This window comes from Onychostoma macrolepis, chromosome 08 (assembly GCF_012432095.1).
Source record: "Onychostoma macrolepis isolate SWU-2019 chromosome 08, ASM1243209v1, whole genome shotgun sequence".
NCBI classification, from domain to species: domain Eukaryota; kingdom Metazoa; phylum Chordata; class Actinopteri; order Cypriniformes; family Cyprinidae; genus Onychostoma; species Onychostoma macrolepis.
The window spans coordinates 16,339,730-16,367,649 of record NC_081162.1 but is presented as its reverse complement, the minus strand read 5'-3'; the positions used below and the strand labels follow the sequence as shown (position 1 = coordinate 16,367,649).

Genomic DNA, 27,920 nt, shown 5'->3' with positions numbered 1-27,920 from the left:
TTGCCTTCACACATGCGCTCACAGACACAAACATTTCCTCTATCCCCCGCCCCTTTCCCCAATCTGAGGGCACATCACAGTCTGGGACACAAGTGTGTGGGTGACTAAAGTAGGCCAGCAGGATCAGGGTGATCTGTTCAGCTCTACCCAAGGCCTAACTTGGGCCAAACCCGACACACGGTGACGCCGTACTGCACCCACATAGATCCAAATATGGGCCAGTTCAGTGTAAAGTTCACTGAATTGCAGTGTGTGCAATAGAAACAACACATCACATTTAAATCGGATCGCAAAATAAATCCCAATAGGATCTGATATTTCCCTAAGTGGTTTATTTTGCAATAATGACTGACTAACTGTACATCATCTGTTTTATTACAAGGCTAATTTCAGTTTAATTTTTATTATATGAGAAAAGAGCCTGCAGAGTGAATGGCTGACTATTTATTTACTGTAAACAGGAACAGTTCCTCCCCAAAAAGTTAGTTTACTCACCCTTTCCAATTTACTCACCCTTGCCATTTCCAATCCAAATAACTCCACCCCATTACTAGATGATAGAAATGGTCACCTGCTTTGTCTACTGTTTTAATGCACAAGCGTAAAAAGGTGGATTTCTACAACCTAGTGGCCTGGAGTGTGAAGTGCAGAAGAGCAGTGTATCCGCCACGGTTTTACTGTAAAATTATTGAAATATCTGGATGTTTTGCATTAAAATGTTTTCTCTGAGGAAACAAAGTCATACGGAACAATGTGAGCGTGAGTAAATGATGACACAATTTTCATTTTTCACCTATTTAGGAAATCAATTGACTGTGACGATGGTGAATAACACAGTTAAGTGTTCAAATATATTAACTGAATGTAATTAGTATTAAAAAGCCTAACTTGGCCTAACCCGACACAATTAATTGACTGTGACAACAGTGAATAATACAGTTTAGTGTTAAATATATTGACAGAATTCAACGATCGACCAATCAGAATCAAGTATTAAAAATATGAAAAAATAATTTTTTAAATTTGAAAGTGGCTGAACATTACTAATACAATAAACAGTAAGCAATTGTGACAGCAGAAAGTATGACTCACACAGTGAGAGTTTTAGCTTCAGTTATTAACCCTGATCAGGTGAACGCACTCTTTTCTCACTCTTCCTCAAAGCACAAAAGCGCAGTGTTTAGATTCGCAGGTAGAGCTGACTGTTTGTTCCCGACGTGGAGCAACAGCATGTGTGTTTAATCATTAAACCGCTGTAGAGCTGAACTGGCGTGTGTGAGATGCTGCTTTCTGGGCCTGAAAGTGCATGGTTTCATCATCCTCTCATCATTTTAAAGAAGCGCTGTGAATTGTCAGCAGCAGCAATCAGCATTTCCCCTTCTAAAACTCTATCTGTCTCCCTCTTTTCTCGAGACCCTGCAAGCCTTGGCTTTTTCCAGATGTGGCATATTTTTCTATCCCCCTCTCCTCTTCTCTATCCCTCCTATTCTCTTTCTCTCTGCTTTTCTCTCTCTTTCTTTTCCTCTCTCACCCGTCCCGCTCCAAACAGCTCTGTTGCTAGGAGACTGGAGGGGCTGATTCGGCAAGCGGCCACCCCGACCCCCCCCCCTCTGGCAGTCACACACACACACACACACACAGAGACAGAGAGTCTCTGAACAGTCGTACACACACAGGGGCAGTGAAGGGAGGGGGCAAGAGAAAGGAGGCAGCTGGGTCACACACACACACACACACACACACACACACACACACACACACGTATGCATAGGCCGATGGAGAAAAGGAGCCCTAGCAAATATTTACAGTGAAAAAGGTACAGGAGACCTGAGAGACTAGAGCAATGTAACTGAACATGAGCGGTATGGCACCAAACAGGACACATTAGATACGTATACGTCTAAGATGCTTCTTGAAAATAAAACTCTCAATAGCTTGAACCTTATAGCTTGAGTGGTCAGTGGAACATTACTGTGATCATGTCATCACATTGATCTAGACTTTTCCTCACTGCTGCCCCACACATAAACTTTAAAAGTATTTAGATCAACTAAAGAAATGTGAATGAACAGCAATCAAGAGTATATATTCATCATTCCAAAGGAGAAACCAAAACAAGTATATACGGGATATACGCAGATATACACAACGTAAGGCAGCGCTTGCATGCCACTTTGAATATCAGTTATTTTGAAAACTTTCTTCATTTTAAGCAGCTCATGTTGTTATGAAAACATTCACATATTGGAATGCTTGGGTTAAAGATCACAAAACATTAGAACAGCCTTCTGTCTGTGACGCCTTCATTTACTTGCTTGTTTTCATCACTTTCGCTTTAATTCTCAAGGACTGACTCCATGCGCTAAACTGAGCATCCAATCGGAGTTCTCACTCACAACGAAGGCCCCGATGTTGAACAGGGCAAACTGCCGCCGACATGTGGAACACACCAAACAAACCAGCCCAACAGATGCTCGCCGACGGCCCGCCGCTGGCCAACGGCCGACTGTCAGCTTGGTGTGTCCCGGCCTTTAGTGTTTTTAGTGTGTTGCTAGGACTTTCAAAGTGGCTTTTAGTGCTATTGCTAGGAGACTGCCTTCAGTGTAGTTTACTGGATTTGTTTCTCACCCTTCTTTATCCTCCACAAAGGAAAAACTCTAAGATTCCTTTAAAAAGCAATATATTGCACCTCTTCTGCAAAAACCACACATTTTGAGATATCATTCATGTCCACAGCACAAACAGTGCAGGATGACTTATGCACCAAATTTTTATTATAAACCGATACAGTGCTTCTAGCCTTAGCCAACATCGCTAATTTTATTACATTGAGAGCGAACTGAGTGTTGTCTGCTATCAGACACCTAGACACTTAATATCCAGCAGTATATTTATGAATTGCTTTGTTTGTTAAAGCTGCCATAACACATTACAGTGATATAATGCTTGAGGGAAAATGGGGGAAATATTTGTATTACAGTGGAAGTGCCAGAAATGTGTGTGAGGAACTGTTTCAACAATGCAGGCGATTCAGATCAGCCTGCTGCAAATCTGATAACAGGTCACCTCTTAAAGTCCCATCCCCACCCTGTGAGGTCAACAGAAGGTATGAACCTACAAATCGTTGAGACCCGTTTTCTCAGTGGGAGGTGAAGGATTTAGAAGAGAGTTACGGGGCAGGGGAGCTGCGTGTGAATCTTTGTGCATGAAGGTCAAGGATAGATGAAGTGAAATCCCTCCTTTCCTTTCCTCTCCTCTTTTCAATCCTCCGACCCACTCTCTCCACCTTTCCTGCCACTGTAAGTTCACGATGCTCTTCCATTAAATCCATATTACACTTTTCTCTCTCTCCCTTCACTCTTTCCTCATTCCTAACCCTCCCTCTCATTCAGCCACTCGTTCCCCCCTCTCTCTCTCTCTCTCTCTCTCTCTCTCTCTGACAGGGTGTGACGGACGCTTTCAGCTCCTCATACGGGCACAGCTCTTCCCTGAGCTCCATCTGACTCCCTGCACCCACATTACCCAGACACAACTGATCATTAACTGTCATCTGCATTATTCTGTCACTATAAAGCTCTGGCCTCGATCGTGCTCCCCTAAAAATATTTTTGTATGTCTGATATGCAGTTTTTTATGTTTGGTAGTCAAGCAGAACATCGTTGTATAACTGCTAGAGTCAACATTAAATGAAAATTGACCCAATTTAGCATCCTAATACACATTCCCAGTGCTCATTATTCCAAAAAATGATTCCCTTCTTTATTCCCTTCTTAATCTTTACAACATTGTCTGCTGACATCACTTGCATGCAGGCCATGCAAGCTACTGGATAATGTTAAACTACAGTATGTATGCACTATTTTAGCACTTGCATTGATTCTTGCTCTTCACAATCCAATCAATTCCCATCCCTTTTTCTCATTTAAAGGGTTGGTTCACCCAAAAATGAAAATTAGCCCATGTTTCAGTCATGCAAGGTGGCATCGTAGGTGTATATGACTTTCTTCTTTCAGACGAATCCACGAATATAATATGAGGTATATTAAAAATTGTCCTGGCTCTTCCAAGCTTTATAATGGCAGTGGGTGGGTGTTTTTTTTCAACAGTCCAAAAGTCAAATAAAGTGCATCCATCCATAATAAAACATGCCTCACATGGCTCTGGGGGGGTGTATAAAGGCCTCCTGTATTGAATCGATGTGTTTTTGTAAGAAAAATATCAATATTTACAATGTTATAATCACTTTTCTCTCACTTCCGCTAACTGTCATACGTACAAGCCGAAAACACCCACTCACTGCCATTATAAAGCTTGGCGGAGCAAGGACAATTTTTAATATAACTTTGATTGGATTCGTCTGAAAGAAGAAAGTCATATACACCTAAGATGGCTTGAGGGTGAGTAAAACATGGGCAAATTTTCATTCTGAACAAACCCTTTAACATCAAATTTAACTCCAAGATAAGTCACATTACAAAGTAAAATGGGTTTATGAGCTGTAATTCAAGTTGACTAAAGATTTAACTGCTGCATTAAACTAGAAAATCTAAAAAAAAAGTTATCCTATATATTTATATTTATTTGAAATATCAAGCAATATAAAAAAAAAAATTATAATAATTATTTTCATTATGGTTTTTTGTGTCCTGTTCGGCATCAGCCAAGATTTTTCATCTTGATGCATCACTAAATCTAAAGATCTAAACAATAATTCATAACTGGTGGGTACATCATATCTGATAGCCTGTGGGCAGCACTGTGACACATAGCATGGTTGCGTTTCTGGCGAGTTCGAGTCCTGGCTCGTGGTCCCGTCCCCCCTCTCTCTCCCACTTTCCTTCCTGTCTGCTCTCTGTACTATAGCCACGAATGCCAAAGTAAATCTTAAAAATAAAGAAAAGATAAACAGTCATGTCAAAACCCACATCGATCGACCGCTAATCTGAAGACCTCAAACGCTACAGTGGTTACGGCTCCGCATAAGCTCAAACCACAAGAAATAAAACACTTGTTTGCATGTGGGTATAAACGTGCTCTGTTCATGCTCTGAGGTGTCTGCTGGGTCACGTGACCCTGGTGTCATGGTGTAATTGCGTGGTGGGGAGGGGGGGTGCAGACAGTGAGACAACCGGACAGGATCCCAACGCTAATGAGAGACTGCAGCAGTTAATTACAAAGGAGAGAGAGAGTGAGCGAGAGAGAGAGTGGCATAGAGGGTAGGGAGGGTGAATTTGAGGAGGGGGAGATGGAGTGAGACACTCTTTTGTCCCAAAGCTGCATCCTCCCAGAATAGAGATGGAGAAAGCCTTTATTCGCTAGCACACGCATGCACACATCCTCCCTGATCCGCTCAGGGAGGCAGCGTGTACCAGGACCGTGTCTGTGTGTGGTTATCTGTGTAGGTGTGCGAGTGTGTGTTTGTAGGAGCTCTCTCTCTCTTTCTCTCTCTGGTAGGGGGGAGGCCCTGGAGCCAGTTAAAAATGGTGTTAATTTCTTCTCCTATGGGAGAGGAGAACGGTCTCTCCATGGCAACAGAGAGAAGGAGCTGAGGGGAGGAACACCAGAGCAGCACCATCCGCGACCCTCTCTCATCACACACACACAAGCACATGCGGTACACACAAAAACAAGCACACACACACACACACACACACTGACAATGTATACATACACATAGATGTACATAACTTTGCATACTGCATTTATACATTCCTCCTACATTCCTATAGATTCAGATGCAAGGGTTCATGCACGTGGACCCATTCTACTTTTGTGAATCCCAAAAAGCTCAAAAAGACAAAAGTGTAAAAGATGGTAAAGAGGATACTGGATCAGATCACCTACTTCTGAATCAAACATCCATTTCAAGTAGGAGGCTTCTCACTTCTAAGAGACAGACTGAAGTGGGTCAATCAAGCGGTGTGTGTGTGTGTGTGTGTGTGTGTGTGTGTGGTAGCACAATCAGAACAGTTCTTAGTAAATGTAGACAGTAACGTGGTAACATTTTTGTCCTCTGATATGATAGCTTGCAGCTAACGATGCAAACTTTTAGTCAAATAAAATGAAAAATAGGTGACACTGGTTTATTTAAATGCAGAAGATGGACTTCATTAAGCAACTTTTAACTTAATACCACTTCAGCCTTTGGGGTCAGTAAGTTTTTTATTATTAACAATTTTATTCAGCAAGTATGCATCAGATTGTTCAAAAGTAACAGTAAATAAATGTATGTTACAAAAGATTTCTGTTTCAAATAAATACTGTTCTTTGGAGTTTTAATAAATACTTTTTAATTCAAATAATCCTGAAAAGTCATGTTTTCCACAAAAATATTAAGCAGTACGACTGTTTTCAACATTGATAATAATAAGAAATGTTTCTTAAACACCGAATCATTTTAAACTATATTAAAAATTTTTTAAATCATAATAATATTTCACAATATTACAGTTTGTACTGTATTTTTTATTTAATAAATGCAGCCTTAGCATGAGACTTTTAAGTTTAATAAAAGTCTCCTTATTTGAGTTATTCAGTTTTGCAAGATAAACTTAAAGAAAAAGAACTGATTTAAGGACTTTGGGTCAGTGCTAATGAAGTATATGCAATAAAGAGAGTCTTTGTGTCAGCGGACATTGTGGCTGTCTTGTATGTTGTGTGTGGACAGCATAGTGCGCTCTGTGGGCTTTTCATGTCGTAACCTGCTATTGCAAATGCATCATGCAAAACTGTTAGCATTCATGCAAATGACTGGTAGATAAAAGGCCACTGTTGAGGCAGAGAGTGTCTTTGGGTTTGGGGTGGGGAGGGGAGCTAAGGGAAGGTCTGTTCAGATCCCTTTTTCTCCAAGGCTCTCTGCAGATATGCTCGCTAATTAATCACTTATCATAATGAGATTTTTGCCTGATTTTTTTCCTCACTGATATGCTAATAATGGAATCGAAAAGCGGTTTGCTACAGTTTAAGTCCGTCTCTTCTTCACGCATTTGAGTGTGGATACATGTTCTGTTGTCAACAGCAATTTGGGTGGATGTGTGTGTATTTTTGAGATCAGTCGCCAGGAGAAGCAACTCCTTCAGGACAGAGGACAGTGTCTCCTGATCCCTGCAGGCCGGACAATAGCGTCTCTTGAGAGTGTTTCTCTGCACAGATCAGCCTTCTGCTGACCTGGAGTTCTGAGCAAGAGAGGGTAGACACTAAAAAACACACACAAACATGCACACACTATGATGAAAATAGCTGACCGCAATGTTGCATCGGACAAGGTGTCAGTTCTTAAGCTGTTTCCCCCTCACTGTCTCTGATGAAAAGAATTATTAGAGAAAAGCGCATATATAGGTTGTAACAGCTTATTTTTACAACAAATCTGTAATGTAGCTACCATCTTGCTTTTCTTAAAACACATATTTTGCATAAATTATTACCTAGTTATCGTATTACAGTGGGTGCAAGACCATTAACTTCTCTAGGCAGAGTTAAATGTATAATTTTCTTTTTTCTTTCCATTTCTACTTCTCCTAAAATTCACTCTTCTTCTCGACAGATAAGTCACATTAGGTTACAAATATGATGTAAGACACCAGAGGTTTTCTGAAAGTCCTGCTTTTAAAGAACCTCTATCATCCCTCAGTAGATATGATGGAATGAGCGAGTCTCAAACGCTTGACCAGAAGATTTCTCCCAGCTCAGAGAGTCAGAATATGCTCACGGTTGTCTTGCCATAGGCCCATACTGCAGAACACTGACTAAACCTTCCCTCTGTCACACACACATACACGGCAATGAGGATATTTCTGTTTCCGTTGGCATAGCAACAGAAAGCAATCATTTCCCTCACTTAAAATCTTGCAGCATCCTTTTTTCTCCTTTGCCCCCTTAATAAGAAAAATCTTTAAAAAGTCTCCCTCTCGCTGGACTCTTCATCAGTTTTTGAAAATCAACAGAGACATAGATGAAGGCAAAACACGAGTGTGTGAGTGTTAGGAGAGCAGTGTGAAGTCTTACAGTGAGCTGTAGTATATATGTTATTGTCAGCATTCGGTGCAAATGCAGTAGACTGTGGGATGTGTTTTAAAGAATGTTTCAATAAATGCTTAATAATAAACCAGGGCTAGAGTGAGAGATTTTCTGAATGGTTGATGGCCCATTACTGAGTTGGTGGTGACCATATGAGGCTTTATCAAAATTACAAGAATGAACATAAATCTGTAATGTTTTGTACATTATGCAGTTGTTTTCTAATGCATTTGAGCAGAGTGACATTATAGCTAGTAATAATTTATCATCTCTATAATATACTGTAAAATATTCAATATTTTTCATAATGTATTAGGTTTTAAGCTCACTATTGTGATCAGTCATTGCTTAAACATATATGCATATTTAACATAAAAATACATTAATAACATTACTTAACTTGGTGAGAATAAGCATACCACTCAAAAGTTTGGGTTCAGTCGGTTTTAATCTTTTTTAAGTCTCTCATTCTCAGCAATTAAGGCTGCATTTATTTAATCAAAAATACATTTAAAAAGTAATATTGTGCATATTATTATAATTAAAACAACTGTTTTCTATTTTCATATACTTAAAAATGTCATTTATTCCTGTGATGCAAAGCTGAATTTGCTCCAGTCTTCAGTGTCACATGATTAGGGCTGGGTATCGTTTAAAGATTTTGAATGATACTTTTTTCGATACCAATTTTATGAAATCAGTTTTAACAAGATTACACTATCTCAAAAAAACTTTGGTTTTATTTTTTCAACTTGTTGACATTTATGCAGACTCAAAGCCTCATCTCCTGAGCCACTGCACAAAGGAACAAAATATATCCAACACAATAAATCAGTGCAAATAATTTTACTAAAGTTCAAATAGTTTTCAGTTTACACATCTGTTAGGCTACATTTACACTAGTGCGTATTTGTTTTAAAACGCATAGCTCAGACAGAATCATAATTTCTATTCATTTATTCTAGGTTGTTAAAGACTTTAAAATCTTTATCCACTTTCATAAGTGGGTGTTTTATTTTCTTTCACCATATGTTTTATTGTTATTCAATTCTGGTGTAGTATGTCTAATTATTTGAATGCATAAAAACTTAGTTTATTCAAATTTATTCTTAAAATAGCCTTATGAAATGTTTTATTTTTCCTCAGAAATTCTGTGTTCTGGTTTTCAAATGAAGGCATAAAACATTAATTTTATTTATCTTTAAATGATTGAAAATCAAAGTTTATTTATTTATTTTGGCAAACAAAGGGGGTTTACTACTAAAATTAAAACATGGAAGAAATGTTGTGTGATCATTACTTAAAAAAATTAAGTTTTAATAATTTTAATAGTAGCCTAGTAGTAACAGTATGTACATTCTGCTGAACAATAGTAATGTATTTCTGCCGCAGTGTCTTCCAAGTTAAACCTAACGTTTATTTTGACGGGTTGCCGTGAATACCTTTACAGTTCTCTGTGTAGACATATATGATATGACGCTAGTTTTACTCTAATCAAACGGTAAAATGCACATGAAGTGACTCTCAGAGCAGTTCTGGAGATGTTGTTCATGTGTTTATGTCCTCATTTAGTGAGACGGCAGACACTGAAATCACCGCGAGCGTCACGCGCTTCAGTCTGTGTGTAGTAAACAAAACCACGCGATAGAGAGCAGACTGCTCCGTACGCTTTCGAATCGCTCTTGCGGATGTCAAACACTGATCAATCTGCGCCGCGTCGCTTCTAGTCGAATACGAATACACCTAGTGCTGCAGGCTTATTGCCTCACTGACGTTGATGAGATTAACCCCTTAGGTATAGAAATTTGGTACTGAACGACAAGACATTTTTCGATACTCGATGCGAGGTATCGAGGCAATTCGGTCGGTGCCTAAAAACTCGATACCCAGCCCTACACATGATCCTTCAGAAATCATTCTAATATGCTGATCTGATGCTCAAGAACCATCTCTTATTATTATTAATATTGAAAATAGTTGTGCTGCTTAATATCGTTTCATGATTATTTTATGAATAGAAAGTTCAAAAGAACAACAAATGAATGTGTTCTTGCTGAAGTATTAATTTCTTTTTAAAAATTCTTACTGACCCTAAACATTCAAATGATAGTGTATAAAATATGCTACTAAAAATAAAATTGATAAATATTTGTGATATAGGGCCAGTATAAAGGCCCATTCCCACCAAGAACTAACTATAAATATAATGATAAAGATATAATTCTAAAAATCGTTCTCAATATTAAAGAATGGCAGGGTCCACACCACAGCTATAATGATAAACGCACAGCGAAACGATATCGCTGGAATCCCTTTCAGAACGATTTTTCCAGCTGATGAATGATAAAAATATTGACAATCAGAATCACCGCGCTCAAGCTCAAGAATTTAAAGGAGCAGACAAATGTGCGCTTAGAATAAACAGACGATATCGTGTGAGTAAAACCATGAATGACTGACCCCATTTTGGCAACAGAAAAATCCTTAATTTTAAACACCTGTGAACCTTTGGTCACAACTAATTATGATATTGCGTGTTTGACTGTGCATGTGCGAGTGTGTTTTTGCTCCCAGTGTTAGCCACAGGACATAACAGGTGATAAATGAAGTTACTCCCCCTCACTAGAAAGACAGCAACAAAGAGAAAGAGCAGAAACAGATCAAGAGAGAGGGAGAGAGAGAATATTAAAGCGATATAGAGAAAGACTTTGACAGACAGAGAGCAGAGCGAGCTTGTGATGCCCTGCAGCAGAATCGAGCACCACTCTCATGAAACAAAGTCTACAGTAGGCCTGTGACACAACAGATACATATTTAATAGCTTTATGAATGATATGTGCGCTGTGAGCCCAGTCAGCGCTGACAGAATAGCATGGGCTGCTCGACTTATATGCTATTAGTGGCCTTTTTGCTTCTCTTTCTCTCTCTTTCTTCCACAATGACAGTGTAACTCTTTTAAAACCACACAGGATGAAGTGCCCCTGCTCTATCAGGTCCCCCTCCTTCTCGCCCCCACACACTGAAACTTGGCACACCCATGGTGTTGCTGCATCAGAGAGGCCCACTGCCACTCTTCTGCATCCCACACTGCACTGGGGCTTCAACCCACACCATGGCACCCTGCAGCCCTGCCACCCAGGGGAAGGTGAAAAGGAAGACACGGGGGTTTAACAGACTACGAAGATAGAGAGGAGAATGTTCTGTTCAGATGGGAGCTGGCAGGGAGCACCCTGGGTGAAGTCAATTTTGTGTTTATTGCTGATGATAAAGAGAAAAGATGGAGAGAGTAACTGATAAGAGACAGCGTACACTATCTGTCTTCTCACACAAAAAAGAATCAGGAAATAAAAGTAAAACCAGGAATTAAACATGTTAAAAAGGAGCACACAAACCCGACTCAATAAACACACCAAATACTCCCTTTTCAACATGCTGTTTTTTAAAAAATTAACTTTTATATGATTAAAACGATTAGAACTGTGCTAAGTGGAAGCACATAAATATTATGCCACACTTTCTCTGTATCCTATTACAGTTAAAAAATAAATAAATAAATAAAAAAAGGTCCCGGTTGCCTCTGTTCCTCTTATTATTCTGCTCTGTTTTGTTTGTTCTTCTTTCTTTGTTTGTTGTCTAATTTGCGTAGAGCAGGTTGGGAAGGATCCCCTACTGTTCCAGTCCTTAATGAGATAATAACGCTGATGTGAACATCTCGTTCGCTTAGTGTGTAAGTGTGTGAATGTTTGCACTTCCTTGTTCTTGGACACTTTGTGGCATGCTGGTTGGTTAAGAACATGGCGGGGTGGGTATGAAAGGAAGTGACCTCAGCTGCTTGGATTCATTACCCTGCCAGAGAAAGCCATCATGTTCTATATTCTATATATATATATATATATATATATGGAAAATTTCTTAATATTAATAGCACATTGTGCCTTATTTAAAAAATGTATCAATGAATAAATAATGAATATTTTTTTATTTAATAATTCAATGATTTACAAAATAAAAATCTTGATGCAGCAACAGGCTCAACCAATGGCATGAGTTGGGCAGGGAATTTGTTTTAGTTACAACCAATGAGGGGAGTGTTTAAAAAGCCTATATATATACTGTATATATGGCCACAGATCAGATATGACCGCTTCCATATGACAGAACTGCTCATCTGTGTGACCGACAGATCGTTTGTGAGATGTAGTGTATGTGTATGTGTCATGCAGTGACAGGAGGCTGTATTAGGATGCACATAGTCTCCACAGAGGGACAGAATGACTGATGAAGGGTAAAACAAATACGGCATTAGGGAACTGTTAAATAATGATAGTGAATGTCAGTGTATACAGACCTCAGATCAGCCACATGTCCTCAGAGAAAGAGAGAGAAAGCGGTGGGTGGAGAAATGTACGTGTATGCTGGGGGGAGGGCCGTATTTCCCAACATGTAATTCATGTGTGTAATCATGAACTTCAGTTTCACATCTGACTTGCACATTCATTCCATTACAGGAGCAATTTATGGATAGAGAATCTGTAATTGCCACAGGCTCACTGGATGTCCTTTGGGTAGTTTAACCCACACATCTGTGTGAAGGGTTAACAGTGGCGGGAGAAGTTATGTTCGGAGTTCTGCCTCATTTCTTCTTAACACAGTCTTATAAATGAAAAGCACGCTGGGAGCTGCCTGTTAGGAGCTGTCAAATGGTTGCATAGCAATTATCTGCTAACGAGGATTAATCGACGCTAATTTAGCTTTGGTTATTTTCAACAACAACAAAAAAAAAGAATGTGAAATTATACTTTTTTTGTACAAAGTGCTCACTTGGTGACTCCCGTTGGCATGATTACTGATCCTTGTTGCGTTTTTAAATGCATAGTCAAACACCTGGGATTTTATGTCAATAGTGAAACAAGTATGAACAGCCATTAAAATACTCATTAAAAAACAGTCATGTCACCATTGTTTCTAATTTGAGTGCTTATTTTTCTCAGGCTGAGGTGTGCCAGTCTCAGGGGGGTCGGTCCCTCCTGGATGGCAGACAAAGGTCTGTTGGTGGGACCCCTTGAGGGCAATACTCAAAATGGTGTCTGTTCATGACACCCTGAATGGCATAATGCACCAGTGGTAGTCGAGGACCTCCTAGTGTTCAAGAAAACAGTCACTTGCCTCATATCTCACATATCTCAGCCTTTACAGTACATTAAATTTGGTTACATTTTTATATTCTAAATTAACAAAAAAGATAAACACCCACTGTAATGATAGGTCGTGATAACTATTTCTGTCCAGTGAACTATTATTAAAACTATTATTCTCCAGACCGGGTCTTTAAATAAGCTTCGTGACCAAATGCCTTCATGCATCGAACAAATGAAACATCGCGCATCCTTGGAGTGCAGAATTTTTGTCCATTCCTTGGTCATCAAACTGATTCTAAATGAGCCCTTGCTTTGGCTGTCTTTCTAATGATGGATTCTGTCATAGTCCTGGGATGTGTGAAAAAAACGCGAGCATTGTAGAGCAGAACAGGTAGGTTACCAGAGCAACGGGTGCCAACCGTCCGCTCCGCCCTCATCCGGTACAGAACAATGCAAGAGCTTGCTTTCCCTCTCCAGAATAAAAACGTACAAGGCACGATGTTGACATAGTTGAGCATTACATGTGATCAAAGTACGCTGTTTTTATTCACCGTTTAATGTTTGTTAAATGTCGCCCTAAATGACACATTGATCGGCGTGCGCGCGAGTGTCAGTGCCTGAGATGCCCACAGGAGGAGCAGACCCTCAAGTGGTCCACGAGAGCAGCTGAAGTCCCCCAAACACTCATTTCTCAGAACATACTGATTCATTTAGAGCAATATAGCTGTATTTTAACGTCCACCATATCGTTAGCCCCTTAGGAAAACTCTCCGTGCGTGCCCCGGCATCCCCAACAATTTGGTACACGAGCTCACCACACACGCGCTCCCGCCTCCAAACGTCCAGTGACATAAAGCAAAGTGAATAAAATAACGTTCTCTCAATCAACATTATCATGATTTGCAGGGATAAAAAAAAAAAAAAACGGGCCATGTTGTGATTTTCTGTGACATCCCGATCCCGTCAGCAGGACAACGTCATGTCAAATCGTCAGATACCATTACTACACCGCCGTTATTGCTAAGAGGGACCGGCGTTGCTATGGCAGCCAGCTCTCAGAGTAAGACTGTTCTGCCCGGTTGGGGTGAGGGATGAATATGCTCGGTCAACCCGAGGTGTAAGATTGAAAAGTTGCGCACAGCAATGTGGGTTGCGCGTAGGTGGAATCAAACGAGCGCTGTCCCGAAGCATATTGAGAAAGGGCTCCAGCATCAGCCGAACCATATTGAGAGTTAAAGTCTCACAATCACACACAAACACACACACACACACACACACACACACAGATACGATTCACTCACATATAGTCAACTGGAAAAAAAGCACTTTACCGTAGACTTGACAGGGACGTACAGGACGGGCTTCCCCGATGGCTCTTTCTTGTTGTGCTCGCCCAAGATGTTGCTGCCGACCTGAAAGCCTTTGGACTTCACCCAGAATTTAAATTTGGCGTTGATGTGGCTGTTGTCGACATAGACACCGTCCGACTCCTCGTTCTGTAGCAGGGTCTGCATGATTTTGTTGTATTTTCGGCGCGTCACGGTCTTTGTTTTACCCGAGTCTCCGTAAGTCCGGAGACACCAGTCCTGAAATTCGCTGAACATCTCTGCTTCCAGCACGACGGGACTTCGGCTCCTTTTTGTTAAATCCGCGCATGGTTTCTTAGTTGCCATCCCTTCCTCTTTGTGAGCCGCGAGCCCCTTTTCGAAACGATCAAATGCAACTACAAAGCCTGAAAACGATAGTAGACTCCCCCTCCTCTCCCTGTCCCGCTACGAGGATGATCGCTTCGACACCGGTGCTGGAGGTCCACCTCCGCTAAACAAGGCGAAAAAAGTCGTATTGTGTGTGGCTGTTTTGGGCAGTCGCACACCTGTTAGCAGAGACGCCTCGCCTAATGTCCCAAACCGCAACGGCAAATGTCACTTGCACGCATCATCCGCTGAGGAACTGAGAGAGGGGGCTGTCCTACCAAGCGGGTATCTCCCACCTGTGCGTAAACGGCTAGAGGACCAGAGCAAGTGGGAAAAACCCCGAGGGTCGATGCCGTAAATGTAAAAAAACAAAAACACACACACAACCTTTCTGGCTCCAGGAAGGGGTAAAAAGAGCTCGGCGTGTAACAGACTTTAACGGCCCACTTTTCAAACGACCGGCGCGAGACAGCGTTCTAAAACGGGATGTGGCACAAGCCTGTTGATGTCATCCGGGCGCGAGAATCTTCAGCAAAAACGACTCGAATTATTTTAATAGCAGTGTTTCAAGCAAAAAACGCTATGCGGGTTAAAACAGACCGCCTTCACGAGCCACCGTCACGCGATAGGACTGTCCCACTCTTTCCACCTGTTTGAATCGGACCTGCGCGTGCAATGCTGCCGCCACCACGCTAGAGACCGTCCCAAATTGACATTTCTCGTTTAGAATCCTCAGGATTTAATAGCTACTGTCAGTTTTGTGACAGAAACGTCTTCCGTGGCTTACAATGAAATAAAAAAGCAGCCGTAACGAAGTACTATGTTTTCTTTGTATGTCAGTCTTTTTTTTTTCAGGAAGTAGACGGTGCAGCGCGTGGACGCAGTGGTTACAAAGCGGGTAGGCAGCATCTGGTGTCGCAATAAAGAGAAAAATTTCCGATACAAACAAAAGGGAAAATGATTTTTATATTTTGATCAACAAAGTGAAAATATTCCTATTGCGTAGGCTATTTACTGAAATATATTGAATGAAATAATCGGCATATACATCAACATGGTTCAGATGTTTTTGTTCTCTTGTAAAATGACAATAATTACAAAACAACAATCGTAATGGGATTTAAGTCATCATTTTTGAGAAGTATAGTGATTTGGGGGTATGTTAAAGTAGGCTACCCCGTTCTTAACCATTTTAAAATAATACACAAAAGGTTCAAATAAAACCAATGTAGTCCATAACAATGTTTACATAAGTAAACAAAAGCCACTAATTTGCCCCATAATCATGCACTTTATAAATAGAGTGAATGTACAGTGAAAAATTACCAGAACAGAAAATAGTTGACTATCCCTTACAAATGATTTTTTTTCTTCTATTTAAAAATGTGTTGAGTAAAGTAGTTTAAAATGATTTATTTCCTTATTTTGATAGTTTGTTAACTTTAAAGAAGGGGTCTTTTGGTCCAACTCTTAAGTGTTCAGGTAAATTGAGCTGAGTGCTGTTGTCAAAGTAACATTGTAATTAGCTCAGAAGCGCTCTGCCCACTTGTGAATATTAATAGATTATATAGGCCTATTGATGTTTATGATAACAATAAAGGATACATAGTGAAAATAGTCACTGTTAATTTCCAAATTGATCATTTTCAGAATTATATGAAATATATATGAAGATTTCATTTGCAAATAAGCTTTCTAATTTAAAAATGTTCAAAAATCATGTTTGTTTATCCTGCATTACAATTAATATAAATCAAACTGCAGTTGGGTTGTTTTGATTAATTAATAATAACTAAAAAAATACAGCTAACTAACAAAATAAAAACTGAGTTACCAGTTTTTGCAAATAAACTCTTCATACATGCCTATATGTGTGGGTATACTTGTAAAGTTAGCTAATAGATCATTCTTGGCATAGCTTAGGTTATTGTTATGTTGTGATATGTGGTGTGTGTGTGGTCCAGTCTGTTTAAAATGTCCTCTGATGTCAGGTTTTGTGAGTGTATTTGGCCTGTTAATTTCTAATATGCTCTGTGACAGCGTGCTCATGTTTGGTCATGTATGTGTACATATTAGTTGCATTGTGTTAGTGCGTGTCCCCATATGTGAGTGCTGGTATGTGAGCATCCTCTCTTTCTCTGTGTAGTGCGAGTGCTCCGGGGCTGTGTCGAGGACCATGCTGGGACTGCTGGTGATGTCGGCTGCTGTTGCTATGACAGCAGCTCAGCTCCAGCAGCTGAAGAAGCAGAACAGGCCGCCTGTATCTGCCCCATCCAGACTGCATTGCCTCACTCCAGAATCTTCTCTTAGTCCTAGAACCTGTTTTGAGTTCTAAAAGGTCTCCCTGGTCTGGAATCACTTCAGCATTTCGGAATCCTCCCTGAGCTCAGGAATTCTGTCGAAAGGTCTGGGATTCAATTGACGAAGCTGACAGGAATGTATCCCTTTGATGTTCTCCGATTCTTAAAGGGGTATTGCACCTTGTTTAAATACCATGTTCATTTTGCCCAGCAGCTAGTATTGACTAGTCAGTTCCAATAAAATGTTTGACTGACAGCACTAAATCCTCTTTGATTGGCACAGCCCTGCATATCTGTCCCAGATGTGACTCCTTTAGTTTGAAAAGATATTAACAAACCAATTACCATCACACGGCAAGGCTATATTTAGATGAAACTGATTTTGGTATAAAATGTATTTAATTCAATCCTTTTTTCTTATTTAGCCTTAATGAGAGCAATCTCATTATTTTTAATAATATATTTCTCAGAAGAAATATTATTTTTGATGGTTTAAATGGCTTGATAATACAGAGAAATTGTGCAGAGGTGTCTGAGAAAATCTTTTTTCATTGGTCTTGCAACTGTATTGCATTAACCTGTGTAAAAGGATAAACAATGTTAGAATATAGCAACGTGTGGGCACATATTAAACTAATTACTTGATCTTTCCAACACCTCGAAGTGCCATAAAAGATACATAATTTAAAGTTGGCTAATTAGTAACTGTCGAGTCAATTATGAACAAGATAGCTAAGTTTGAGTGATTTAGTAAGACAATGGCCCTTGAAAGTAGGCATTTAATTGCTAAAAATAATTCAAGTTATATTTTAGAGTATTTTATGTGATTATATGAATTATAATCATTAGTATAGAATAGTGGAGGTATTTTACATGAATATATACTGTATTATAACAGACAGAACAAATATATGTGCAAATTTTGCAGGTAAAAATTGCATGAATGAGGGACAACCAAAACATTTTCTGAACATGTTTGGTCACAAATATCTGCCTTTTGAAAAAATAAATAAATAAATAATAATAATAATAATAATAATAAAAAAAAAAAAAAATATATATATATATATATATATACTTGACAGGCATTATTGTATAGTTTGAGCTTAAGTTTGAAGTCAGTGTCAAACATCATTTTTCATTTTATTGTATTTTTATGAGACAAATAGAATGTAAGTAAAAACATCTAATTAGATTTTTCTTTTGTTGATGATCATTCAGATGTATTGAATACATTCTATGTGTTTTGGGCAGTCATTTCCCACTTGAAATGAAATTTTGTTATTTCTTTTATAATAAGCCAAAATTAAGCTTACATAACTGTAACCACACTCTAACACAAACTCTCGCTGCAGTGTGCTATTCAGGTGTGAATTTCTCTTAGTTTCATCATTTTGACCGAACTGGACAGAGATGTGCATATTCCAGGTCCAGCCCATGATTGGTCTGTTTCGGGCCTGAGCATTCTTTCTGAGTTAGCAGATCAGCTCACATGACTAATCGCTGACAGGCAGGGAGGTTAAAAGCAGAGCTTACCCTAACATTTCTACATCATGCCTTCTGGCTATGATTAAACGTACTGGCACTGAAGCGAACACTCTTATTTTTGTCCTATTGCAGGTGTTTCTATGAGTTTATGTTCCCCGTGTCATTCCATTTCTATGTTTCTCTCTTCGTTTTGGCCACACGCACAGTGCGCACCACCAGCCTTTGGCTTCAGCATGCCAGGTTTCTGTTACAGCAACAAAGGGTGTATCTCACTCCCATTGAGAGCGTGTGTGTGCAGAAGTGAATGGGAGAGAAGGGATTACGGTGCCAGTGCAGAGGAGGCAGCCGTTTTGTATGGATGTGTGTGTGCACTCTGCTGCTTATATTTGCCGGCTCAGGGTGGGTGTAACTAAAGCTGCGCATTAGCTTAGAACTTAGCTTAGGAAAAAAAAACAGTCACCCTTTTTCTTTTAATCTCTCCCTCTCTTCTCTTCATTTCTCTCGCTCTCTTCCTTCTTTTTTGTCCTCCTTTACCTCGGTTTCTTCCCATCCTTCTCTTCCTTTCTGTTGATTGCTTCAATTTTCTCTCTGTACATCCACAACATCCTTCTGCACTTGTATCCAGTCACGTCTGCGTGAATATAGATTTACGTATTAAATAAACAAGCTATGGAAACAGCAATAAAATAAGATGTTAACAAGAGATATGTGATGCCTGGTGTGTCATGTGGTTATAATAATGACAGTACGTGTGCAGCACAAAATCTCTCTTCTGTCCCTTATAAGACCTTTTGACTTTCTTGACCTTTGCCCCCCTTAGATTGGTGCCGGAACACCCTGCGGCCCAAATTACATCAGGATCAGCTGGTGGGATGAAAAGGAGGAGGGGGTGTGTGTTTTTGCATAGGGAGGGGGTTTATCATTTCACATTGTTAATAAGCCCCTCGCTTCATAATTAAACCCCCCTTAATACTCTCCCCTTCCCCCTTCACAGGAGGACAATGATGAACCTTCAGTAATCGTCTCCATAACCCTGTCATTTAGAACTGGAGGAGGGAAGGAGGCTGGGGAGAAGCAATCTCTCCTCCTTTCAGGTCCCTCAAAGGGTCACATGACTCATCTCAGCCTTACAACGGCAAGCCTTGCTCTCTAACTGTGGTGATTAGTGTCAAGCATATGTAGTCTCATCCTGGTTCTGAGATGTTTAGTGGGATGTACTCTGACTTTGTGTATAAATTAAAGAGAAGCCTCGAAGACTTCTGTCATCATTTACTCAGCCTGCCGTTCCATTCTGAAGATGATGTTGTATTGGACCCCACTGACTTGAATACCCTAGTGAAAAATAAATATACATAAATGTATTTGAAATATATTTATTTCATGCTAAGTATACTAAAAATACATTTTCATATTTATGTACTTAATAAAATGCCCTGCAATTGTACTTTTAGTATACTAAACTGGTATACTTAAAGTCTGCTAAACTTGAACAACTAATTTTGTACTTAATGCACTTTAATTGTGCGGAAGTAATGCTGAAGTACAATAAAAGATATTCTTGCTTAGTATATTTAATTGTACTAAAGTGGAACTATTGCAAGTACACTTCAGGTACACTTTAAACATTTTGCATTTAACGGCTGATATTATTTAAACAACATACAATTTTTATCAAAAGTGACATTAAAACACATTTTAGACTTAATATTAAGAAATGTGCATTGTACACAAGTAGTACACCAAATAAAGTTTAATAATAATTTTTATATCAGCTGATCTTTCTTTGTGCTCCACGGAAGAAAGAAAGTTTGCAACAACATGATAGAATTGTCATCTTGGGTGAACTATGCCTTTAATATAACTTGAAGTCCTTGCTCCATTCATCATATCCAGTGCTTGGTCTGGTTTGGCTCTTTCACATAAAAATGAACATTTTACCAATCTAAGGGGACCTAAAAGAATGAAAGATTGAGAAAGGAAAGCAGAGAGATTAAGAGAGAATATGTGGGCAGTGCTGAATCAGATAAAGTTTAAATGCTGACGACCAACATTAATATTTCTTACTTGATGACTGATGAGAAGTTGACTGATGATCTATTCGCTGCTGCCACCTTAAGTTCAGCCATGGAAATTCACTCACAATGCTGTGTGTTTTTGTCTAAAAGCTGCTGAACTAGATACAAAGAGTTTATTCTATACATTTACTGTAAATGGCAACACTTTCAGAATAATGACCAAGCTGACTTTTTATTTATTTATTAAAAGGTGTACTAAACCAGTCCATCAGAAAAGCACAGAAAGGCTCTCCTGTGCTCTATTCTGAACAGTTTACAACATCAACAACAAAATCAAACTCAGTATCATCATTTGACTTTAAATCAGTGATTTATTCAATTCAGGCCATGGAGGACTCCCAGGATTGCTCATTTTATTCAGTACTGGATCAAAATTCGGATAGGCTGTTCTAAATAACTACAAATTGTTGTTTCCAGTCTCCCTACCTCTGTCTTTCTATGCAGATAAGCCATGAATTCTTCAGCAGTTGTTAAATTGCTTGTACAGGGAGGTGGTCGGTCTGTTTGTCGTCCAAACTGAGGAAGTGGGGGAGGGAGCGAGCACACGAATGCACGCAAGCAAACACACACAGACAGCCTCGTGGGACATCAGTGTAGGGTGGGCCAGGGCCTGGGCGCGCAGGCTGGGGGGCAGTGGGGAATGTCAGGACAGGAGAGCCAAGAGGCTGTTGGGAAACGACAGAATGGGCATGGTCACCATGGCAACGCAATTGGCCCAAGCAGTTCGAGGCAACCGGTAACCAAGTAACAGGAAATGAGCAGTGAAAGGGGGAGAAGCAGAGACAGAAGATCGAGAAGGAGAGAGGTCTTCGCTAATGGGACAAGCTTGAACTCTTGATGGACAGTGTTGTTAATTGACAAAGCAAAATGTTTACACTTGGGTAAATATGTATATTTTCACATCTGTATGCATCTTAAAGCCACAGCAGCTTCGACCTGCCTGTGTGTGGGTGTGTAGAGGGCACCATATGTGAAGACTGGCTGACTGACAGACTCTCTGGACTACAGTACCTACAGTTCCTGACACCATTATAACCAACTGTGACAACTATGACACATGGGGTTAGAAGCAGAGAAACAGAAAGGTGTAAAGCCCACAAGGCAATAAGATAGATAGATAGATAGATAGATAGATAGATAGAAGATAGATAGATAGATAGATAGATAGATAGATAGATAGATAGATAGATAGATATGTTTTCAATATAAATTATACTTGCTCTTTTTTACTTCCAAAAATTGTGCATTTACAGTAACAGTATTATACTGTAAACTATGTCCCGCCCCCTTCGTTACTGTTGCTATGTTCGACAAGCCATGCCACTCTCACGTCACACATCATGTTCTCAGGCAGTGAAAAATACATTGTGTGGAGCAAAGAGCCAACTAAGGCTACTTTAGGTATGAAACAAAATCTCAGCTTTCCAATTTTGTCATTTTTTAAAGAAATTCAAACCATTGGGTATAGTCAACACATCATTTTATATTAAAAACATTTATTTTTGTAGTATAAAAAGTAAGATACGTTTGGAAAAAAAAATACTAAATACAATATTTTTCATTTAATTTGTTTAAAAGTGTTTCAAGGCTTTTTGAAACTTTCTTAATACACTTTACTAGTTGAAAACAGTTATTTCAGGATCAACCTTGTCGTCTTGACAACATGTACATATGGGTTTTAGAGGCAAATATAGTTCTGAACAACCACTTGCCGATGAATCATATTATACAAAGACTTTTGTTAATTAGGACTGACTTCTGTTAATTAGGATGACGCAAACACATAAAAAGGACTCTCTTCTGCAGTTAACAAGGTAACAAATTTTCCTCACACCAGATGTCACATAAACAACATGGTAGTAGTCTATTTAAATGTGAACTATTGGAACCAACAATAAATGAATGAAATGCAACAGACTGTAACATTTCATTTCGTCTTGAATAGCAGCATCACTTTACTCATTTAAGACTGGAGCAGTTTACAAAGCTTTGCAGCAGAATTATTGATACATGCATCAGAAATGTTATCTTCCGGTCCTGAAATTATCAGCTATAGACTTACTTCACATCTTCCATCTATTTCTAAAAGTTTAGTTATATTTGAATTCCATCAAATGTGAGTCTTGGTGTGGAAATGGCCGGACAAGTCTTATCAAGTTTTTGTCTAAGCACTCTTTAGTCATCCCTTATTCATTTGAACTGTTTTGCAGATCTCACAAAACAATATTTCTACCAGACTGAAGTTAGCAAGTAATGTTAAAGATATTTAAAACTAGATGACAAGTCATTTTAATTAGGGCAGGGCTCAGGGCTGCCCATCAGAAGGTTGTTGGTTCAAGTCCCACAAACAGTGAGACTTCAGCTATCACTCTTGAGACCTTGACCTCACTTAAGTTCAGGGGGGGTTTTTTAACAGGGAATGACCTTGCAATAGGCTATTTGCAAGTCACTGTGAGAGTCTTTTAAATCACTGTTTTCTACCTTGCATAAATGTATATTATTCTCTTTGTGCCACTTACTATAATTGGAGTTCATATTGTAGCCTCTGTGTTAAATATACTTTCCATACAAAGGTGTAAGTCTGTATGCATGCCTGTTTGAGTGTATGCATGCCTGTTTACTTAAGTGAAGCTTCATGTGGAGCAAAGAGGTTGCCATGGCAACTCAAGGTCAGTGCCTTGGCGGTGTGTGCGTGTGTGTGTTTGACTCCTGGGGGTGCATCAGAGTATCGTGGCCGGAGCACAATAGGGATCCTGCAGAGGACGTGATCTAAATTACTGCTGAAATTTTTGATTTGTAATGATTTATAGTGATTCATTACTACAACAACAACAACAACAACAACAACAACAATAGCAATAAAAATTATTATTATTATTATTATTTTTATTATTATTATTAGCCTATTAGGATTAGGCTGTTTTGTTTTTGTCATATTTGATCAATTATTATTATTCAATTTAAATAAATGGTTATATGCACTCTTATGCTCTCACACACTCTTAGAATGAAGAACATTAAAAAAAAATTAAGACCTTTTTCCACTAAGTAACCTTTGGTGCAGTAGAAAGGTTGCGTGAATGTTAAAGGTTTTTCAACAAACCATCAAAGCCAAAAAATAACCTTTATTTTTCAGAGTCAACTGAACATCTCGTGAGAAAACGGACGAATGGCTGGCTGCATATGAAGTCGGCTTTATAAACAGATGCTGTAATGGCAATTCATGTCCAATAGAGGTCGCTCTATGTATATATTAACCAGGCATTCTATACATTGTGCTTTCAAAGCACATTTTTCTAGCAGGTGGAGTTGTTCTGTGAGGGGAAGTAACTGGCTACACAAAGGCCATGTGTTTGCCACATGGTTTTAGAGAAAAAATAAATGTCTGTCTTTGGATTTCAAATGATGAAACAAGGTCAAAAAAATAAACACTACAAAAAAAGAGACACCACTTGTGAAATGTAGCCCTCTATGTACAGGTTTTTCTTTAAAGAGGCTCTCAGTATGTCACTGAGATCAATACTCTAAACCACTAAACCACGGGTGTCAAACTTAGTTCCTAGAGGGCCACAGCCCTGCAGAGTTTAGATTCAATCCTATACGCACCTGATCCAGCTAATCAGGACCATCAGGCTTATTTGAAAACTATATGTGTGTGTTGAAAATAAACTCTGCAGGGCTGCAGGCCTCCAGGAACTAAGTTTGACACACCTGCTCTAAACCTTATGGTGACCCCACTGAAGAATAACACAGTGACCTCAAAGCCAAAGTGTGTTTATGACCCTCTTGGCCCCAACTTACACCCTCCCACATGAACCAACTCAGTCACATATTAACAATATTCATGTCTGCTTCAACCAGAAGCTGCACTAGTGTAGTACTGAAAAATACATGTATAAACACTCATGGTGTCAGAAATCAACTATATGTATGCTACCTGGAACATTTTTTATTCTATTTTGTGGCATAATTAGATCATTTCTGACACAACACCCTCATAAACATGAATGTTAGGTTTAAAAATATGTGACCCTGGACCACAAAACCAGTCTTAAGTCGCTGGGGTATATTTGTAGCAATAGCCAAAAATGCATTGTATGGGTCAAAATTATCCATTTTTATTTTAAGTAAAGATCATGTTCCATGAAGATATTTTGTAAATTTCTTACCGTGAATATATCAAAACTTAAGTTTTGATTAGTAATATGCATTGCTAAGAACTTCATTTGGACAACTTTAAAGGCAATTTTCTCAATATTTAGATTTTTTTGCACCCTCAGATTCCAGATTTTTAAATAGTTGTATCTCAGTCAAATATTGTCCGATCCTAACAAACCATACATCAATGGAAAGCTTATTTATTCAGCTTTCAGATGATGTATAAATCTCAATTTCGAAAAATATGTGGTCCAGGGTCACATATGTTAAATCCCACATATAAATTAATTAAATAAAAATACACACAATGTGATTTTGTCACCTTTTAGATTTTATACACATCCAGAGCAGTTTACAACACTTCTAGCTCCATTACACGCTTTGCAATTCCTTCCCTCATCTCTGTCAGTCAAACTCAAAATCAATCAAGATGATTGGCTAGAAAAGTCTAACAGTGAGGAGACACAAACACAGGCAGTGCTCATGCTGTGATTGTGTCTGATTGGCTGTGACAAGTGCAGCGTGACCCCCTGTGGTGGCTGTGAGTTCCCTTATCCTGGGAGCTTGTGATGAGTTTGATCGCACCTGTCAGGACCTGACCTCTAGTATTGTTTTCTGTCTTTTCCCCGTCTCAGTTGCTTACCGCTCTCATTCATCGTCCTTGGTCTTTCTTGCAGGGATTTTATCCCAACCTCACCCTTTAAAAACACACTGCTCAATACTGCCCATGGTAAAAGGAGTTGTAAGACTCATTAAGAAGAGTTTAACTGCTTATCTAGTTGGTCATGTATATTTGCATTGCAGCACTGACCAACAGAAAGTTGCTTGGTTAGAAAGTGACTTCTGTGTATCTGTGCTTAATACATGGTGACACTATTGACAATAAACAGTGGACTTTTTTTCGTGACTGAAATCAACAAAACCCTGTCTGCAGCTATTTTTCAAGCATTTCTCTTTCCTGAAGTAGGTTAGAACCACACTCACTCTTTCTTGTCACTCACAGGGCGTTGCTTCTTGATAACACAAAGCCTACCTTGATCCCTCTGACCCTGCTGTGGTCTAGACCAGGCTTGACTAGCACAGAGTAAGATAGGATTTGTCATCTCAATAGCGAGGTCAGTGTTGTGATGAGCTGTCTGAGATCTTAGGTTCATTTATAGCTGAGGGTGAGAGTGGAGCATTCCTATTAGAAGGCACTTTTTCGGTTTGCTGCTATTTTTGTGCATATTAACACACTATGAAATATTTGTACTTCAAAATAATTATGTTACTCCACTATTTAAAATGAACTACATAATACAAAAAGTTATTTATTATTATTATTTTTTTAAAGTCACCAAAAAATAAAAAACAACCTAAAGGACAGTGACCATGTGAGAGGACCTAGCTACATTGTTTTGACATTTCAAAGGATTTTTACAGTAACATACTGGCAACTGTAATTAAGATTTACAGTAGCAAACTGCATTTGATTTACAGTTGCAAACTGTACTGTTTTACAGTAAATTACTGTAAACAAATCAAATTCATCAGTATACTACTGTAATTCATTCATTTTAATATAGATTTCATTAGATTTGATTTTGTTTTTATATAGAATTCATTTTATTATTACTGTACATAGGTACTACTGGCATTCAGTTAAAACAGACACAATAATTACAAAATATCAATTTTTTTTATTTAAAACATTGTATAACCTTGTACACTTAAAAATATAGTCTTCCAATGCTGGAACAGTGCATCTTCACCATTTCTCCTGTCTTAGGACGTTTTGCAGTGCATTATGTTGTGTCCTCTGGATTCATCCTCACAAAGAATATTTAGGCAACAGAAATATAATGGAGAAAAAAGACAAATTTCTGCAAAACCCAGGTGCTGCTCCAAAACGTGGCCACCACCTTTGCTCACCGTCCACTTTGTCAGTGACAGAAATATCTTCTCTGAAAAACAAGAAGTAGAAATGGCACACTTTTAAAAGGTAAACTCCATATATAGAAAACACAAATGTCTCAAAACCATAGTTGGCCAACATTAACTAACATCTGAACAAAATTTCCCATTTGTTAACCTAATGTTAATAGAAAATAAGCGTTGCTCGTTAAAAATAATTTTAATTCGGTAATTTAATTCAATAAGCTGACAAAAGTCGTTTGAAACGACAGGGCAGTTTACCATGTTACCGCCATGTTGACGGGTAAATGTTACTAACCTTATGCCGAGTTCACACTGCACGATTTTCAAACTCGTCGGATCGCTGTTGTTTTCACACTGCGTGACTATCTGGGGTAGCATAAGTTGATGCGGGAGGGAGATGCAGGGATTGTGTTCTGCAAAGAGTGGTAAATAATAATTTTGCAGTAACTGTTATGCTGATGTTGCGGCTGGTCAAGCGTTTGTGCTCGTTTCTGTATGATATAATTGTAGCTACATATTAAAATACTGATATGGTCTATAACTCCTCACTGAACTTCCCTCTGCCCTGTATCTTTGTCTCTCAATGGCTGAAGGTCATCATGATGTAGTTTTCAGTCAGAAATCATTGCACACAGCGTGACTGTGAATCGCCGACAGCTCCAGATATTTAGCATGCCAAATATTTCACAGGCGTCGGCGACGTGTCGGCGATTCCCTCAGATCGCGTCTGTGATAATTCACACTGCGCGATTCTCACTCGCGTGAACGAGCTCCGATTTGCCTCCGATGTCGGGCATTTGTCGGCGATTTATCAAAACCTGTCGGCGAGTGAAAAATCGGGCTAAAATCGTGCAGTGTGAACTCGCATTAGGTAAACTGGTGTGCAAAAATCTGACACAAACACACAGACAAACGTACATATATTTTTACCTTGCTTGCTGGTCTTATTATCTCGTAAGATGCATGGACACACAGCATAGATGTTCTCCGGAAACTCTCCCACTCTAGCAGGTTCATCCCTGGGAAAACCCGCGGCGCTGCCCCGCTGCTTCCGTGTCTTCCTCGGACGCAAGTGGCGCGGCACGACTCGATAAAAAGAACCCATTATATAGTAATATATATTATATACTATCT

At 39.1% G+C, this 27,920-nt stretch overlaps 1 protein-coding gene and 1 long non-coding RNA gene across 2 annotated transcripts in view; one reads left to right on the top strand and one right to left on the bottom strand.

Moving 5' to 3' along the window:
• The window catches only part of nol4la (nucleolar protein 4-like a), a 45,052-nt gene extending 30,221 nt beyond the window's left edge, over positions 1 to 14,831 (bottom strand). The window contains exon 1 of the mRNA XM_058784689.1: positions 14,486 to 14,831. Within this exon, the coding sequence (XP_058640672.1) occupies positions 14,486 to 14,827 (342 nt within the window). The 5' untranslated portion in view covers positions 14,828 to 14,831. The remainder of the gene's footprint in view (positions 1 to 14,485) is intronic.
• A 776-nt stretch (positions 14,832 to 15,607) lies between these two features.
• Positions 15,608 to 19,963, top strand: LOC131545662 (uncharacterized). Its single transcript, XR_009272474.1, has 4 exons — positions 15,608 to 15,746; positions 16,995 to 17,319; positions 19,457 to 19,525; positions 19,631 to 19,963. It is a non-coding gene; the product is annotated as an uncharacterized LOC131545662 (long non-coding RNA).
• The last annotated feature ends 7,957 nt before the right edge of the window (positions 19,964 to 27,920 follow it).